The sequence below is a fragment of the Neopsephotus bourkii genome, unplaced genomic scaffold (assembly GCF_033783945.1).
Source record: "Neopsephotus bourkii isolate Nb327-2 ecotype Australia unplaced genomic scaffold, CSIRO-AGI_Nbou_v1 NB_1638, whole genome shotgun sequence".
Classification (NCBI taxonomy): domain Eukaryota; kingdom Metazoa; phylum Chordata; class Aves; order Psittaciformes; family Psittacidae; genus Neopsephotus; species Neopsephotus bourkii.
In genome coordinates this window covers 77,460-97,117 of record NW_026902113.1, presented here as the reverse complement: position 1 = coordinate 97,117, position 19,658 = coordinate 77,460, and the positions used below count along the sequence as shown (strand labels likewise).

General features: G+C 40.5%; 1 protein-coding gene across 2 annotated transcripts in view; it reads left to right on the top strand.

Annotated features, from left to right (window-relative positions):
- Positions 1-19,335, top strand: part of SESN3 (sestrin 3) — a 41,644-nt gene extending 22,309 nt beyond the window's left edge. The window contains exons 2-10 of one of the 2 annotated variants that reach the window (XM_061374493.1): positions 467-532; positions 3,658-3,855; positions 4,625-4,807; positions 5,187-5,423; positions 6,718-6,886; positions 9,134-9,249; positions 11,592-11,782; positions 12,200-12,344; positions 13,157-19,335. In XM_061374493.1, coding sequence (XP_061230477.1) covers positions 467-532; positions 3,658-3,855; positions 4,625-4,807; positions 5,187-5,423; positions 6,718-6,886; positions 9,134-9,249; positions 11,592-11,782; positions 12,200-12,344; positions 13,157-13,243 — 1,392 coding nt within the window. In that variant the 3' untranslated portion in view covers positions 13,244-19,335. The remainder of the gene's footprint in view (positions 1-466; positions 533-3,657; positions 3,856-4,624; positions 4,808-5,186; positions 5,424-6,717; positions 6,887-9,133; positions 9,250-11,591; positions 11,783-12,199; positions 12,345-13,156) is intronic. The other variant, XM_061374494.1, reaches the window with a different exon arrangement.
- The last annotated feature ends 323 nt before the right edge of the window (positions 19,336-19,658 follow it).

Below are 19,658 nucleotides of genomic sequence, written 5' to 3'. Positions count from 1 at the left end.
GTTCACACGGGCTGTGATTTTCATGCCAGTGTCTGGCATGCAAGGTGCTTACACTCTCCTCAACACTGAGGATCTCGTTAGATGCTGATATAACTTCCTGAGTGTACCTTTTCCCCCTTCCACTTTCCAAACATTTACAAATCCAGTAAATGACTACTTTTAATATTGTGCCAAATGTTTCATTGCTGCTGTTTGTGTATCTTCAGGCTGTTTGTAAACCAGTCAGGATTAGATTTCTGGGGGTTTTTCTGCCTTACCCTTCCCAAAACTGGTGCGCAAAGCACAGAGGTTGCAAAACGGATCTAACCAACGTTGTGTGGTGGCTTCACCTCCTCAGCAGGCTGTAAAACACCCTGGTGGCCTTGGGAAGAGAACCAAATTGAGGCCTTGAAGATCATATCTCATGAGATAAAGAGAGTTAGTATGTTCTTCCTGACACTGACCCAATTATGTGGCTGTTTTGCAGGAAAAAAGAGTACAAGTCTCCCCACCGCTGACAAGAGGACCAAGTGCCTTTATACCAGAGAACGAAGTAAGTTTGCGGTTTAGCTGGGCTGGGCAGGTGGCAGCTTTTCAAATGGGAATACTGAAGGGCAGTTTTATGTCCTGCTTGTCCATGGTACTTGGATGAGCTCCTCTGCAAGCAAAAGTGATGGTTTCTCTGGAGCAGGCTCCAGGGGGTAAGAACCACCCTGTCCTTCCACACTAGTGCCATCTGACATCATTTCAGTTGCCAGCACTCCTGGAATAGAGAGTGGCTCTGCTGTTCTCGTGGGGGATGGTCACTTCTCTTAATGCCAGGCCTAAGGGGAGGCCTATCCAGTATGCAGCAATATGATTATATAGCTCTCAGAGCTGTGTCTGACCTTCAGTTTGAGAGAACCTGAAAATATGGCTTAACTCAGACCAAAACTATGGTTCTCGAGAGGATTTATGGTTGAAAGGTACAGTTTGACTTCAAACGCAAGATTTCTGCCCACGATTTAATGTTCAGCTTAAGCCGTGGTTTGTAGCTTGATGAAGTAAGTAGAAACTTTGCTGTGATGCTGTTCTCTGTGATCTTGGTCTTCACAGAATCTTACTTCTTGATAAATTAATTATTTGGGATGGCCAGCTATAAACCTAGGACCTTTTGTTTTGTTTTAAGCAGTTTCTAAAAGCAGATAATTCACATGCTAGAAGGGCCAAAAAGACATTTTGAACTATGAGATAGCTGCTGTTTCCCAAGTCTTTCTCCATTTATACACTGGCAAGTTTTGAGTTTAAAGAAAAACAGAGTCAAAAGGCTGGCAACAAGAAAACATACAGAAGCAAAAAGGAAAAGAGGTCAGAAAGAGTCTTTTAGACTTGGGAAGAGGGGAGCAGGATGAGTTCCAGCTAGCCAAACTTGTGAAGGGGGTTTCTCTCTTGTATGAAATATGAAACGAAATGAAGAATCAAACTTCATAATAACTTAATTTGTTTCAAGAAGTCAATAATTATACAGAAACTAGAAAAATAATTGTAGTTAAAATGATGTATTTTGAGAGAATTGTTAATGAATTTATTTCATGGCTGATGCACCTGGAAGGCACTAGTCAAGGGTGCAGGAGGAATCACTGAGTAGCTCTCAGAAAGGAGTAACTGCAGTGGTTACCCAGGACAAGGAGGGAACCTCCATTTGTATGGATAAAAACAGGTATTCATTTTCACAAACAAATGCAAAATACTGGTTGTTAAGCAAATAAATACCTTTTTCCCCCATTCATTGGCATGAAGTAATACAGTGGAAAGGAAGGATATCGTTAGAGATTAGTAACACACTGAATATCTCACAAATCTTTATAATAACGCTGCTCGTGTCAAAGCCTGCTTTATTGTCATAATGGAAAGAATATGAACAGAGCAATAACAGTCTAATTGTAAAGGTTCCTGTTAAACTACCATAAAGCTTTACAAGCAGAATAAAAAGAACCCCATGTTTGTAGATCCATAGATGGTAATAAATCCGGAGGAAGTATATACACAGTATGAAGAGGACAGTAAATATAGGTGGAGATAAATTTCAGAAGCAATAATGCAGCATACTGCTATACCTAACATAGCAATAGTGCAGTCCTACAGGATTATATTCCAATTTCATCAGCAAAATTTGTTCTTCAGAACTTGTACTGTTACAAGGAAGACTCCTGGCAAGCTGGAGAAGATTAGAAACCTTACCAGGGACACTAAAAGTATGATTTCCCCAAGAAACTACTAAATGAGACAATGGTCTCTGAAATACATAGGAGAAACACTTGCTGAAGAAGAAGGAGGATTCCTTGGAGTGGAGCAAGGGATGTACAGTAGTGAGATAAAATGATCTCTCATGTGTGAATAGATTTCAGGTGGTAAAAAAATTCTTAAGGAAAACTGAGGAGGAATCATTTTGGATACAGAACTAAAGAAAAGCTGCCTAAGTGCATAGCTGCTTCTTCCCTTTCTTTATAGAATCATAGAACAGTCAGGGTTGGAAAGGACCTTAAGATCATCTAGTTCCAACCCCCCTGCCATGGGCAGGGACACCTCACACTAAACCACAGCTTTCTGGGCCCACAGATTAAAACCAGGCAGCTGAAGTGGCGAGAAATTAAGAAGGTGGCATGTTTCTCATGTTTCTTTGTATGTAACTTCTATATAAGATTTAATGGGAAAATATTTAAGACATGGTCCATTCATCAGCCCATCATAAAGAAGGAAAATACATTACAAATAGAATATTTCAGCAAAAGCATTTCATCTTCTTGGCTTTAGGCACTCTGTTTCTTCATGTGCAGGAAACCAGCTAAAATGTCTCATCTCATGGTGTGTGCAATAGTAAGCTGGTTAGTTTAATACTGTGCTGTTTAAGAATAAATACTGGGTATTCTCTTCTTGTGCTTGTAACTTCAGTGGTGAACATGTTGAGAATGGCTGCTCTTGGTGATAAACACTGAGTAATAGCACTAATACTGTGTCAGGGCTTGCAGTGAAAGAGCTACTTACTCTTTTGCTGTTTCATTTCATCTCGTGCCCAAGGTTTGGATTGGTTGGAATAATTAAAGAACAGCTTTTGTTTAAAGAAAGCATTAAATTCCTATTCTAAATAATACTTGAATGTTATGGACAAATTAGCATTTGATCTCCTCTTCAATTATACAGGCGCAGAAGGGGTAGACTGCCAGGGCTGTTTCTGTAATTTGGTTACATAGCCCAGTTCCTCTCTATTAATTTTGAAATTGGTTTTAGGGCTGAATGCTGGGGTGGTGTGTGTCTGTACAGCCTGACTTCCATAAAGACTTGACTTTCCATCAGCTCTTGCTTGCTTCCAGATCTCTGTACAGGTTTGATATTAAGCATCTGCAAGTTTAGGTGTTTTGGAGAGATCTACAGAAAATGGCTTTTGGATTTTGTAGAAACATATTAAAATAACAGAGGTACAGTGTAGAGTGTTGTTCAGTTCTTAGTATACAAGTAGCATCTCTAGGTGCATATTTGCATGCATGCGAGCATGTGTATTTACAAGCATATGTCTGGATCTCCAGCATTGCCTTTGAGTTGGTACACAAGTAAACCTTTCATAGTGCAATATATTACTCTGCAGGTCTAAAACTAGAGAAAATTTCTTTCTCTGTTAAGTTCTTCCATCTTGTTTTCAAGGTTATGCAAGCAAATGGTTTGGATGAACGTACTAATCTTCTTGTGGAAGAATATTCTACGTCTGGTCGCCTGGACAACATCACACAGGTCATGAGCATCCATACTCAGTACCTGGAGTCTTTCCTGCGCAGCCAGTTCTACATGCTGCGCATGGATGGGCCCCTTCCTTTGCCCTATAGGCATTACATTGCTATAATGGTATGTACCAAATAGCTATATATTTTATTCTGTGACCTTGAATTGTGTATTTAAAAGAGAAGAAGAAAGGAAGACTTTAGAAAGGAGAGACTAGGGTGATGTTTTGACAAGGGACAAATTTGTATAGTTGATTTTCATCAGAATAAAGCATGCCCAGCCAGAAGGTTTTCAATGAGAAGGGAGAACTGGCACTGTGTGTTTCCCTGTTTCCCACAGTGATAGACTTCTCCCATGCCCACTAGGGTGAGGTTTTACAGACTGCAATGAAAACTGTGTAACCTTATTTCTGGATATTTAACCCTCAGTGCGCAGCAGCAGGTTAAGATGCAGTGGATTTAAGTCACAACAAATGCCAGATGGACACTACGAAAACAACATTTACCATGAGGATGTAAACGGGGGCCAGGAGAGGTTGTGTGACCTCCAAGGATGGAGATGTTGTCTGGACAAGGCTCCGAGCAACTTGATCTGAGTCAGCCCTCCTGTGAGCAGGGACTTGGACCAGATATCCTCTAGAGTTCTCTTCCAACCTAAATTAGGTTCTGCAATTCAGAGTAATGTGATGAATCGTATTTTTATTGGAGAATCCTCCATATGTATAGAAATGAATATAAAACGTGGCCCTTTGGAATGAAATTGTTTGGGGGTTTGTGTGTCTTCCACCCCCTTTGGAATGAAATTGTTTGGGGGTTTGTGTGTCTTCCACCTGCAGCGAAATCAGATTACACAGTAATGGGCTGCACTTCTCCCTCTGTTTTAACTGTTCCAGGCTGCTGCCAGGCATCAGTGTTCCTACCTAATAAATATGCACGTGGATGAGTTTCTGAAGACTGGAGGGATTGCAGAGTGGTTGAATGGTTTGGAATACATTCCCCAAAGACTGAAAAACCTGAATGAAATAAACAAGCTCCTTGCACACCGGCCCTGGCTGATCACAAAAGAGCACATTCAGGTACCTGCTCAGTCCTGCCCTGTAACAGTGGTAAATGTCCGGTAATAAGAACTGCTCAGAACTATGCAAGTGTCTGGTTAGGCTTCATTACCCTGAGTTAAAGCATTCAGGGAAGTACTAGAGCATGGAATAAGCCAATAAATTCTCTGTGACAAAGCCAACAGGGTTTACTTTTTAGGAACAGCACTGGCTAAAATAACCCCAAAAGATAAGAGGTGATATATGAGGTGTCTCCTTTTTTAACCAGTGCAAGTTTGTGTGCAAGGGGACTATGGTATTCTTGGAAGAAAGGAATTGATCCCTTTTTAGAAGTGTTTTCTAGAAAAGCTGGGGTCCGAAAGAAATCTTATATTTACACTTTTTTTTATTCTCATTTCAGAAACTTGTCAAGACTGGGGAAAATAATTGGTCTCTTCCTGAACTGGTGCATGCTGTTGTCCTGTTGGCACATTATCATGCCTTGGCAAGTTTTGTATTTGGTAGTGGCATTAATCCAGAGAGAGATCCGGATACATCTAATGGAGTCAGACTTATAGCAGTCAACAACTTCTGTGTCTGTGATCTTGCCAATGACAACAACATAGAAAATGCATCCCTCACAAGTAGCAACTTTGGGGTTAGTGTTGCAAGAAGATTCTTTTGCTTGACTCTGTTTTGCATTAGAAAACTTTCTTCCATTCTTTCCTGTTTGAATTTCCGGGTACTTGGAAAGTTTTGTCTACTTTACTGGAATCCTTGAGTCTGGTAACTCTTCACATTCACTCCAGCAGTTTTCAGTGTCACCTATTGAAAACCACATTGTAATGGTGGATGGTAGTCAGAGCAAGGGGATTTCGATAGTTAATCTCACAGTCCATTGAGCAAGACTAAAACTTGGCTTCCAGCTGAAAGCTTAAAGTCCCAGTTTCTTCAGATAGTGTGTCAATGACTGAAGCATTGTATCATCCATGTTCCAAGCATGTAGAATGAAAAAAGAAATAGGGGGAAAAAAAGAAGAAAAAAAAGCCCCAACAGAAAGAATAATAATAATACTAATAATCTTAATAATAATTACAATAATAATAACGATAATTTTTACTTCAAGGCCTACAGTCACAAAACAGGTCAACTCTGAAACACTTCTGTGTAGGAAATGTCTGAAATAAAATGACTTAATTCTTCCTGCTGGTGTTCCTGTCTTGAATCAACCAATAGAGAACTTTGATTGCTACCTAATTCACTTAAATGTGGGACTTTTTTCCTGAAAGTAGCTCTATAATGCTTTGAAGACTTGTCCTCGAGTTAATGCCAGCTGAGGAACTCATCTCATTGCCTTTGATGGAAGATCAGAATTATGAGCAGTCACCAGACAGTACAATATGCACATGGGGTTACTCGATTCACTTGCTGTGTCTTACACTTCCAGGCTATAAGACATGCTAGTTCAAATCACAGGGATGGCTTACTCCCCATTCGTAGTGAACAAGGGGCTGCTGCTGACTGTGCTGCTTGTTGAGCAGTGAGCAGCACACTAGGAAACAGTTATAGCTATGGGCAGAAAAACAGAATCAAAAGGAAAAGATGGAAAAGAAAACCCAAACAAGTTATCCTATGAAAAATCTGAATGATAAGCCCAGATCACAGAACCCAAAACCATCTACGTGGTGGAATATGTATTATAGTTCAAGCGCCACCTCTTCAACTGTTAATCCTACCACAGGAGATTACTGTGACAGGTTATATCAGCACTTCCCAGCTCCCTTCTTCTCACTGTCCAAAAGCTGTGTGAAGCTGTTTGTCTGTGCTGTATGTGACAAAATGCATTCTGGCTTCAATTTCTGTGTTTGCTGCTGCTATCTGTTTTTGAGAACGTTTGTTGTCAAGCATGAAATCTGAAGATGACACACGTTGTCTATCTTCTAATTTTGCAGAATGTCATGGTGTTTTTGCAGATTGCAGATTCTTTAAGTGAGCTGGAAGCCTTAATGGAAAGGATGAAGAGGCTACAAGAAGATAAAGAGGATGAAGAAGCCTCTCAGGAAGAAATGGCAACTCGCTTTGAAAAGGAGAAGAAGGAGAGTCTGCTAGTAATTAGTGGAGGTATTTGTGCTTTTCCAGCTCTGTTCTGTTTGAGCTTTGTAAGAACTAAACACTTGAAGCCAGTTCAGTGACTAGAACTTTCTCTGTCCATGTCTTCATTCTGTCCTTGTCTAGGAAGAGTCTAGTAAAGGTGGTCCTGTGACTTGCTTCACCTGCTTAAGATTTCTTGATTGGCAAGAAGTTCTTTTTCTTTTTGCTACTTGAAATTTAGCTCAATGTATATGTAATGTATATTAACAAAAACAGGAAAAGGCCTGCATGCTTCTCTAACAAAACTAAAACTAAAAAGCTGGGTGTAATTTTCTTTCTTTATATGCCCTGAATCTTCAAATCCATTCATTCATGTAGGTATTCAGTAAATATTTCACAGGTGTAGGTTATACAGTGTGTAGATATTCAGTAAATATTTCACAGGTATCGGTTATACAGTGATTAGGACTTCACTGACACTCATAAGTAGCCTTCAGATACAACATTCAGTTCAGGAAATGGATTGGGAGGAGACTCAGCATCTTTACTATTTGTTGCCCACCTGGAAAGGACATTTCTGACTTGTCATTCTGAATGATTCTTAACAGGTCTTTTATTCTTAAACAATGTTCAAAATTCTGAGCTGAAAGCTTCTTTTCCAATATTCTTCATACGGTCTGAAGGCTTTCATCTCTAACACACCCTACAATTAAACCTGCTTCCTGTAGACAGGAAGGTGGGTTTGTTTTTCCAAAGAAAGTGTTCTAAGAAAGAGTATGGAAGGTGATCAGAATCTCCAGCCATTTCCTCATAGTATAAGCTACTTGAAGATGACGGCTTGTTTCTTTCTAAGAAGTGACCCATAAAATGCTTCACATTTTACGGACACTGTGAATTTAGATCTTGATAGCTTCAGACCAAATGTGTTTGAAGGTATCTAGTTTTGTGCACTGAGCCCAAAAGGGAGAAAGACTGTATTGTGGATCAGCAAAGAGATTGTTTTGTGGCTCTCAAAATCTCAGAAAGAAGATAAAACCAGCAATGAAATGGCTGTATTTTAAGAAATGGACATTGTCTATTTTTGCCCTTTTTCTCTGGACAGACAATATCAACACTGCAGATAAATAGATACCCATTGCAGTTTCATTATCAAATCAGGACTTTCCAAGAGTCTTTGCAACTTCAGGTGTATACAGAAGAGGAGTCTGGGACAGAAGGGGCTTTTTGATGGAGTTGCTGATAGTCTTGTTGACTTTCCTCTTTGCCTTTCGCTGGTTTGAGTTAAGGAGTCTGTATGTGTTGGGCCTTTTTCTTTTATGGAGGTCAGTCCTTGTCAGGGGAGAGGAGCGTTTATGTGCAAGGCTTTTATTCTTCACTGAGGATTTGCTGCAGCAGATGTTGTGCGAGCTTCCTCCTACACAGTTATGTTTTGATTGTTTAATGAGGCAAAGAGGAGATAAAGCACTTCTGCAATTCTTAGATTAACTGACTTTTCAAGGTGCTAACAGTGGACATATGGCAACTGTTGTGTCAATGCATGTGGAAGCGAGCCAGGATTTTAACATCAGGGTCAAATGGAGTCAGCTATGCAGTAGTCAACTTCTGCAGAGGTAGTTACACAATCAAGCCACCTGTTTATTTGGGAGGGAAAGATTGATTCCTGATAGAGAACCTGTGCTTGCTTAGTGACATGGTTTGGAGCTCTTTGAAGATGCTTAGTTACTAAAGCTTCTGGCAGAATTTCAGCCTGATGTACTGTAGAGCTCTTTGCTTTCACATACTCTTCAACTGGTATTTACAAGTGGAGTGTTGCATTGCTTGCTGGTTGCTCATACTCCAGGTTATAGAACAGAGCTGGTGTAATTCCTGACACCATACCTGCTCAGCATAGCAATCCTGTTTTGAAGGGTACATTTTTCTGTTTCTTATCCCAGCATAGTGGCTTTACCAAAGGGATTCATCTTCCTGATTTAAGATACCTAGCCTCCCTCTGAGGTTAACACAGAGAAAAGCATACCTCCAGACGGAACTTAGCCCTCTCTTCCCCTTGTTTAGAAGTACATTGCATGTTTGGTGTAGGCTGACATTTAGTTGGCTCAATGAAAGGGATGGTTCCCATACAAGCAGGTTGGGATTGAACTGTTTATTTCCTTTGTACCGCTCTCTTCCTTTGCACAACTAAAATTGTTCTCTAGCCCTGTAGTAGGGTGATAGATGGGAGTCAGCACTAACTCTTGTGCTAGCCTAAAGCAAAGCATTTTGCTGTTTTATTCACAGCATTTGACGATGAAATAGTTTCTACAGATGTCTCCCGCTATGTTGAAGATCCTGGATTTGGGTACAAAGACTTCGCAAGGCGAGGAGAAGATCATCTGCCAACATTCAGAGCTCAGGTACTGTGTCTTTACAGTACATTCACTGAAACAATGTTTGTATATCTCATGACAGGGCACGTAGCATAAAGTGGTTGTAGTGGGGCATGTTTGTCACATGCTCCTTTTCTTGTTCTGGTCCATTAAACAACTTCCATAAATCCATCTGAGATGAGCATTTTACTATTCAGTCAAGGGATTATTGAGCTTTCAGTCTTACTGCAATTATTACCACAATTAATGTTTGAAAACCATAAAGCATATCACTAAATCTGCCATAAAAGTGAAAGGCAGAAAAGAAAGAATTTCTTTCCTGTCCCTTTAGATGTTGTAGAAAAAAATCCACTGGAAGAACTCTTTATTCCTGCCATTTTATCAAGTATTCTCTATCCAGTGGTTATCAATACATAGATGTATATATAAGAGTAGTTTGGTGAGTATCATTCTCATATATGATCTGAATCACTGGACTTTAAAGGTCAGGAAAGAAAAGGAATTCCTAAACACAATTACTGAAGTTTATGGCTATATTAGAATATTATTTTTAGTGCTGTTGAAAGAAAAATAATACTTGTTTTAACTGCACCTTTTCTTACATATTGGCATCTTTTTCCATTACCAGACTCATAAACTTCATAATATATATAACAGGATTGACTTTCTATGTGCTTCTGTTCCAGCTTATAAAGTAGATAAATCAGCAGTCTGGTAATAAATTAAAAGCAGTGGAAGAAATCTTAAACCAAATCAGAGCATTTCAATTAAAAACACAGCGAGTGCAGGAAAACTCATGGTCAGAAGATGGATCTAAGAATGTAAAATGAAGAATCCATGATCACTCTCAGGAAATGTATTTAGCTCTATAGCAGTCTCTGTTGATCAGGGTAATTTAGTCTCTGGTCTTTATATGAACCTGAAGTAGGTAGGTACTGCCAAAAAGAATAAGGCAGAGTGAGTGCCTGTAAATCAGACATTCTGCTTAACTACTTTAGGAGCATCAGGCTTCCATGGAAAAAAGCTCTACAGAAGTTGAAATTGGATCTAAAATATCTGCTCTTAAATAAATGGGACAGGTTCTGCCTTCATTCAGAGAAGTCACCTCGATAATTTATTAGTAAGTCCTATACTTAAGCAGGTAGATATATATACCCACAGCCTCCCAAAAGCTCTGCTTTTAATGTTGTTCAGATTGCAGTAGCATCCCAAAACCTTGCAACGGATCTAATCCCTATTCTGATAAAACAAGACTGCCTTTATCTGTGTGCGTAATAGAAAAAGGTATTCCATACACCATGGAACGTCTTTAAACTGTTTTTTTCCCCCTTTTTCATTGTTAGTATGGATCAGCTGCTGTTAGTAAACAGCACTTTCCCCTTCATGGGGCTTCTGGCTTTCAGAGGCTTTTATGATGCCCCTGGTGTCCTGGACACCTTTACAGGGATGGTAGGTACAACATACATCCAATAAGCCTTACAGTCTTTTGGATTGGCAGCTGAAGACCAAATATGATGTGATACATTTCAGACATCACTGAATGCCTCTGTTAGGCAGTTGAATAATATCCTACCTACTCTTTCCCCCTATCCTCATCAGAGGACCAGTCTCTAAAGCACCTGGGTGAGGACCCTTGCCTAACAGTAACATTTGAAACCAGCCAGACACAGGGAGGATGTGGAGATGATGCCCTCAATTGTAAAGATAGTATCAGTTATTGAATGATTGAGCACTTGCCAAGGATGTGGGCAAACTAACATGTTCTGTGTAACCGCAGCATGGAAAGTGGTTGCACACTGCTCTGAAACAGGGTCATTCTCCCTGCTGATGCAGGGCCACCACTCTGCAAAGATTTCCCATTCCTGATAAGAGCAGGCAAGCTTTGATCCTTGCAATCTGGGTGCTTGTCTAAGACCAGGGAGTCCTGGATTTTATTAGTTTGTTCAAGGGTGGTTTAGCACTTTACTCACTGATTGTACATCCTGGCTGGAAGCAAATACTCTGTCTCTGCTCAGAGCTATTCATCAAAGCCTCCAAGAAGATCAAGTTTTTAAACTCACAGGCCCTCCAACATAGAATGGCACTGGTTGGAGTGGCAAAGCAGACAGTGGAAAATTGCCTCAGCATTTCAGGAGAAGTTTGGGTTTTTTCTTCTGTAGGGTCATGCTATCCAGCTGAGGTGGGGTGTTGTGATTTGATATTCACTGCCAGGAAGCCTAAGGGAATGGAGCAGGTGATATGGATGAAGGATTCAAAATCTTCTGAAGAGAATAAAGTTATAGCTAGCAGACAACAAAACTACTGAGCTACAGAGAGGACCATATGGGGATTTCATTTGTACATTTATGTATTTCCTTCTCTTTCTGCAGGATTATACTTGGGAAAATCATGGCTTTTCCCTTGTAAACAGGCTTTATTCTGATATTGGGCATCTCCTCGATGAGAAGTTTCGGATGGTATATAACCTCACGTATAACACTATGGCAACACATGAAGATGTTGATACAACTACGCTACGAAGAGCTTTATTTAACTATGTCCACTGTATGTATGGAATCAGGTATGGACAAAAATCCCGTGGCTGTTAGGAGTGTGTTTTGAACTGTGTAAACAGAATGAAAACTGAGTCATGAGAAAAGCATGATTTTAGGCTCCAGGTGTTAAAAGTGGAGATAGTATCTGGGTCTGGAAGTTAGAATGGTTTTGCTGGCATATCAGTGTAACTTCTACTTCCAGTGGAGAAAATTATTATGAATATGGATGGAAATTTGACAGAACTACCTTTCTGAAGCCAGCATGTATGCTTTGTTCAGGAAAGGCAGCATCCTAGTACTAAACCTTTGAGATGCTCTGTTAATGGGGGGGGTTGTAGTATGTATAATAAACACTCCAATTCCCAAACATACAAACATAATGCTGCAAAAGACCATGCTTTTAAAAACTCACGTCCAACAGACTGCTTGCCTGTGTTATTTAGGTATGATGACTATGATTATGGAGAAGTTAATCAGTTACTTGAACGCAGCCTGAAGGTTTACATAAAGACAGTGACCTGCTACCCAGAGAGAACTACCAAGCGCATGTACGATAGTTACTGGCGTCAGTTCAAGCACTCGGAGAAGGTACGGATTTCACAGCCAAACTGGCTTCATGGAAACCCCCATGCTGTTTAAGGATTAAAGTATGGTGACACCTTGGCATACAGTATCTGTCAAATAAGTTGTTTTTACCTAGAAAAAAACCAAATGAGATGCATTCATTGAGTGTTAGGTATCAGTTTTACAGAAATACTTATTAGCATCCTGGAAATGCCAATTCTGTTATTTTGAGTGATCTCTACATAAAATTGAACTGACAGCTGTGAAAGAGAAGTGGATAAACTTGGGAATGCAGAAGCAGTCAACTACGCCAATACTTGGGATTTGGGGATCAAAAAGGGCCTTAACTCATACATATGAGTTAATCCTCGTGGTGTTTTTCATCAATAAATATGTCAGTGTGCTTTCATGTATCCAAGTTAAATGCTTCCTGACAAGAATCAGTGCCTGTGTGCCTGATAACCTATCTGTAATGTAAACCATGCCTTAGTCTGTGCTCCTGTATAACGATCACAGGTGGTAGTGAAGAAAGCAAAATATAATTCATAGAGAACTGATGCCATTAGTAGACAAAAATGGTTTTATTGGGGCTTCTGAGATGGAAGATTGCTCGAACCTGCAGCTGGGGCGAGTTCCTTGCAGTCTTGTGATGTGGTCCGGTATTACGTACGGCACAGCTGTTTGAAGAGGAACTGGAGTCCTGCAGCAGGGTGCAGACAGAAAGGATGTAGTTTCTTGCAGTGATACTTTACTAAAGTCTATACATTTTTTAGCCTGAATGGATAAATAATGATGCATTCAGAGGTGAACTAAATGGCTGATTTAATTTCTAACAGGTTCATGTCAATCTACTTCTAATGGAAGCTCGTATGCAAGCGGAACTTCTGTATGCCCTTCGTGCCATAACTCGTCACTTAACCTGAAGCATCGGCTGGGCAGGAGTAAAGGAGTTTTACTGAGTATGTAAAGACCTTTTGAAATAGATACACACCAGAAGCTGTTTGTGATGTAGCATCAGGTTATTCAATTCTCTAGTGTCAAAGTTTAGCCGTGCTTCTTGGCGGCTGTAATGTGCAATGACGTGTTTTATTTTTCTTGATGCTTAACATTACTAATGATAACAAAAGTAACACTGAGGAGCACTACTCTGCATTGTTTCCGGCTGGATTTCTGCGCAGTGGTCAGGATCCTGAAACTGGTTTTGTTATATCCAATCCTAGTGCTTTGTTCTTTAAGCACCGGAGTGAAGTGCTTAGAGACTTCTTTTTCCAAGCAATCATTTTTCAGATTAGTGGAGTCCAGCAGGAGATGGGTTCTGCCTGTCCTGAGAACACACCACCATGTCGTGACTTGTGATGGAGACACACACGCTGGGTTGCGTTGAATTGCCCACTGGATTCTCCTGTGTCTTCTGGAGATGGCTTGCCAGTCACTGTCTTACTACAGCAATTGAAGGTGATGCGAGATGCGGATGCGAACATTGAGCACACTGTAATGTGAAATGAATCATGATAAATCCTACAGCATGCTACTGAAGTACAGAATTCATCTGCTTTGTCATGCCCCTTCCCAAGAGAAGAGGCCTCACAATTTCCCATTTCAGCCACACTTACTGTGTTTCAATCATGCATAATCTTGTTTTACTGACAGTCACCCTCAGTTGTCCTTACAATACCCATGTTCATCACATGTTGCAATCTGTTTAGTTGGCACCTATAAACTTAATACACAGGCTGACCAAAAACAGGGTGGTGGGTTTTTTTGCACTCTCTTCTTTCTCAATGTTCTACCTAAGGAAAGTAAAGGAAGGCTAGCATATCTGTTCTTTCATATTGGATGTGTAGAAATTTATTTCCCATAACTTTCATAGCATGAAATTTTAATACTTAAAGAAGTTTCTATGCATTAGTGTGAGTGAACAAAAGAAAAGTGCAATATTTAAAAAGAAAGCAAGCTTTTTTCCCTATCATGCCACTGCTAAAGTGTCCTTCTTATATAGCCATAAAGAAATTTTAAAACCAAATTTCTTTATTGTCTAAGGCCTAGCAGTTTTGTTTTAGCTTTTATGGCTTCAGACAACCTGATACTGAGATGCCAAAGCATCCCCAAAACAAAGCATTCTTGGACAACCAGTAATATTGGGGAAGGGAAGAAATAAGCTGCCAAAAATGTCACACACTTTTGTGCTGTTTTCTGTTGCTTTCAACTAATTTCTAAGAGCACAAAATGTTGATATTTATAGCTTTATTTTGTATTGCATTTAATGAACCAGTGAAGTGCCTAAAGAGATGCTTAAACTTACCCAGTAGGATGCAAGTTGTCACCACTTCAGCTTCCGTCTGTTGGTTTGGGCTTTTCATATTTCTTTGAGGAGGGTGACCTTTATTTCTGTTGCATACATTCAAAACTAACTGGATAGGTTTATGTTTAATGTGCCATTGGACTGTACAAGTTAATACCAGATTTTTTTTCATCTGTGATTGCAGAATAGTTTAAAAACCTACTATTCATATTCTAACACTTTTCATTGACAAAATCATGGACCAGAACACTGCTAAAGTCAGTTCTCTCTTTTCTTCCCTTTTCCTGAACCTTGCTGTGACTCCACATGTTGGTTTTTTCGCTTTATCTGTCTGTTCCGGACTGGAAAGCTAAATGATTGTACACTTTCCTGCACTTTCAGACTGCAGACTCTGCATGTGAAACCTTTTGAGGAAGAAGTCAGTAATTATGTTTTTCTTTAATGTAATGTTGGCTGTTTAGCACACTACCCAATAGAGAGCATCAGAGAGAGCACTGGGTAAAACATCACGTTTATTTATCTTGTATAGCTAACTGCAAAGATTTATCACAAGTATTGAGATGCTCATATATATGAACTTAGGTTTACTTCCTAAGTTGTTATGACCCTTTTTGCTCCCTCCTGTGAGTGTAGTGGCCGTACCTAATGGCTTTTGTGCATAGAACAGTTCTGCTGAGAGAAGTTTTCATGCAATACTTTTTGTTTTCCTCAAGTGATGGGGACTGTACAGAACTATTTTAAATCCCTTTGCTTTGAGAAGTCAAGTAGTTCTCAAGAAGCACAGTTGGGCTCTGGAAAGGAGGTGAAACTTGATTTGGATAACTAATACGATGGCTTCGTTTCCCTTCAGAAAAGCAAAGACTCTTAGAGTAGACTGAGTTTTACATTTGGAAACATGAGTGCCTTTACTTCTTTCCTTATGATACATACTTGCCAGCTCAAATGCCTTCTGAGCAAAGTGCATGAGCAGATTTGAAAAACAGAAACCATCAATGGATTGCTTTGTGAAATTCATAGTAAACCAGTGATTTCTTCTTTTTTTAAGGTGCCATATCACATCGCATATGGCCTGCAAGACATTCCGCTATAGGAAATGTCATTGTACAACTAGTTTGCTCTTTCTCTCTCTTTTTCTTTTAACATTAAATGCAAACTTGAAACTTCTGGAAATGTTTTCCACGTGGCATTTTTTTTTCCCCCCAAGTATTGCATTTACAGTGTAACAATTTATAGCCTAGTTTTTATACTCAAATTTATGATTTTGAATAGGTGTTTGTTCAGAATAGGTGTTTAAAGTCAGACAACTCTGCCATACACTTTATGCACGCTTTAGGCTCACACTGTGCCAAATTTCAATGTGCAAGTGTTCTTGGATGTTTCTGCATTTTGAAAGCACTCGTGAATGTGAATCTTTACACTTTGTTTATTAATATTATCTGTATGAGTACCGTAATCATTGCAAGTGTAGATACTCACCCTCCGTGTTCCTTTATTGGAATTGGTATTTACCAGCATTAATGTTAGTCCACAAAATGCCAGCCGTGACCAACATAAAAGCAAGTGTACAGTCTCCTGCCTACAGAAGAGAAAGCTTGGTAGGCACAAATTAACCAGCTACACAGGGAATGCTCTTAAGTAAGGAGCAGAGGGTTTGAGCATGGACAGCTTCTTATTATTGCAGAATCACTTCAAACTCTGTGCTGGGACAGATACATTCTCGCTGAAATTGCTCTGTTTTTTTGCTAATGAAGAGAAATGGAAAAGATGCCGATTGGAGACAGCATTTGCATTTCCCAGAACACTCCACCTGCAGCTGAACATCACAAGAGTGGCATCAGACAGGAATAGAAACCATTTTAAACTAGGGAACAGTTTGTGCAGATAGCTACTCAAGCCAGCATTGTGGTACCCTGAGAGAATTTTGGTGAGCTGTAGATGGATTTATTTTCATCAAGACTGAACTGAAACATAAATTCTTTGTCTTAAAGCCTTCATTGCAATGAAAAGGATGTACTTTCAGCAGTAAGAGTTAAAGAATTGCCCCTCTCAGCTCTTCCTAGGTATTAAAAAACCTTAAAGACAGGAAAATCAGTGGTTGTAAACAATTATAATTGTAAGTCTCTATATATAATATAGAGAACAGATCAGAACAGAACAAAAAGGAAAACATTTTGCTTCTCTGTCGAGTGCAGAAAGTCAAAGCTCCAGATTCCTCAAAGTATTTTTCTTCGTAGTGATACTCATAGATAATTAATGGGATGTGGAAAAAGCAGGAGTTGCCTAAATTTCAATGGGAATTTAAGCACTTAGCAAAATCCTACAAGGTGCCCACTTGCATTTTTGAGTCAGGTTTTTAAAGATACTTAGTCACCTAAATCCAACAGCATAAAATCAGTTTCCATAGAGATTAAAGGAATAATGTGTAGCAGACCCACGTGATTCACAGTGATTGTTAATGAAATGGGTTGTTCTGGGGACTTAATATAGGCTTAGAGAAATCTTTCCCAAAGCAGTTAAACTGTAAGCTGCTGCTCTTGCAGAACAGGTTCTTGATGTTTCTCATGCATGTGTGTTTTCCATGAACATAGGCATGCATTTCAGACTCATGTTCCAGAGTTCGGACTCCCTTTTAGAAGAGATGAATTGGATTTAGAGTTACTGGTGGTAGCAAGTGGATACTTGGTAGCTTGTGCCCAGACCAAAAAGTTCTGGGTAAAAAGAAGTATTTCAGATCTTGATTTCAAGTGTTCAGATAATTTCCTTAGAGGTTTGGATCCTTCTCCCATAAATAAGAGGTGATGTTGCACAAAATAAAGGGAGAAAGGAGTGGATTCATTGTAAGTGAACCTTCCCAAACCCAATCTGAATATAAAGCTGTAAGAGTTGGTTTGCTGTAAGCGATCATTCCAAGAGCTGGACAGAAATGTCAGTTTTCACTATATGAACTTCAGATTTATTCTCCCTAATGTCCCCCAGCACGGTGTTTGTCAGAAGAGGTGCACCCACCAGCTTTTCCATGTTTGGGAATTGAGAATGTTTATCTCCAAATGAAACTGAATTTAGCATTTCATCCTTACTGCATAGATCACAGCTATGGGAGATGGAGAGAGCACAGTAGCATGGAAACTTTAGGAGCACCTTGATCAGTGTTAATGCATCCCTTAGAGCACATTTCCTGGCATGTGGTCATGCTGCTGCTCCCACAGCTTACATCAGGTCTCTCTTGCAGATATTTAATCCTTCTGCTGCTCAAAAGGGGCAAAAATTGCATTTTACAGCCTGCCACCCTGCATCGAGTGCTTCCTTTCTTCCCAGCTCACAACCCCTTGCAATCATGCAGGGGCAGCCTCCTAGCCTTAGCCTTGTAAAACAATGCTAGGTTCCTCTATTGCCATTTGAGTTCAGAGGGACTTTCTCATGTTCAGAAGCACTCAATTGTTGTATTAGGTTATTTCTGGATAGGCAAATTCCAAATCTGGTTCAAAAGGATGACAGTCAGTACTCGCTTACAGCATCTAGGTAGCATTTGCCAGTAGCATGTTAGGTCCCATCTCTGGAGTTACAGTGATAATCCAGTGAATCCAGTAAGGAAATGCTTTCTTTGGCAAGACTCCCCATGCTTGAGCTGTTCAGCCATGCAGGTTTCTTTGGGGGACATGTAATGGGGATTTGAGGTCCTCTTGTGACAGGCAGCTCCTTGTGTGCCCTGCAGCTGGCCTCTGAACAAGTGGATTTGGGTTTTTCACTTACCTATGGGATAAATCCAAATGCACTCCATGGAGTGGCTGCTGGAGAGATGGGCAGGGTTGGGTGTTCCTACAGGTACTGAGTATCACCAGGGCTCGTGGAAAATAGAAACCTGAGTTCTGCTTTTGTTCCCAACAGTAGTTAGAGGTGGTATTGAAGACGCCAGTTAATACACTGACGGTGGGGAGCAATCCATGCTGTCAGCATCAGAAAGTAGAGACCACAGGCACCCGTGAGGGGACACAACCAGTGCAGGAGGGGCTGACACGTTGGTCAGTTGGAGAAACTTGACCAATGTGCCTGAGAGGTTCCTGTGCTTCTCTCTGCTTAGAGATGGTGGGAGATGCCTCATTCCGAGGTGTCCAAAGGGCTTCTGTAGGACAAGAGCTGGCACCCTTTCCTTGCTCCACAGCTGGAGCAGGGGAAGGGACCCGCTCACTTCTGCCCAAGAAGAGCGTGCTGCTCTTGAACTGCGTCTTCTTGCCCCCACCAGATGGGTGAACCCCCAAGCGTTGTGTCTGCAGCTCAGGGCCCTGGGGGACAGCGACAGCAGCAGGTCCAAGCACCCACAGTCCAGAACCCTTCCTCATTGCCCATTTCACGCTCATGTCGTGGCACCAGACCCGAGCCTCCTCCCTCCAGCCCAGCCGCCGCGTGCCCGGGTGGCTGCAGGAGATACTGGCTTTTAGGGGGAAAACAATCCCAGCTAGGCTACAGCCCTTGGACTCGACAAGGCAACGCAGTCAGGAATCCTTTCACGACTGTGACCTGGAACTGGATATAAACTGTAGCTTATAAAAGAAACGGGAACTTTGTAAACTTGAAATCTTGGTTTTACCCTTTTCTCCTTTTGCTGGAAAGCCACACGATGAATGTATATGCTTTTCTCTTTCTATATCCAACCTAACTGAGAACCAGACTGCCAACTCCTTGTTTTGTATTAGCCTTTTTTCCTTCTTTTTTTTTTTTTTTTAAGAGAAAAACAACAACAACAAAAAAAAAGAGTTTGTGAGCAATATATGTAGCATGCTGTGAACGTCTGTTTTGATCCTTATAGTTACTCTTTAATCCATCAGTATTAACACCAGTTCTTTTTCGTGTTCCCCTTGGTACTTCGTATGCGGTGTAAGCAGAAGCTGTGATCGGCTTTGCAGTCCTGTGCCGTGTTACTGTAACTCCTTGATTCCTTAGGAAGCACCTGACTGTGGGCCACCCCTGGCGCAGGCAGCGTGCCCGGACACGACTGCCACTCTTCAAGTCTCTTGTACTATGTATAGTTTTAAGTAGAA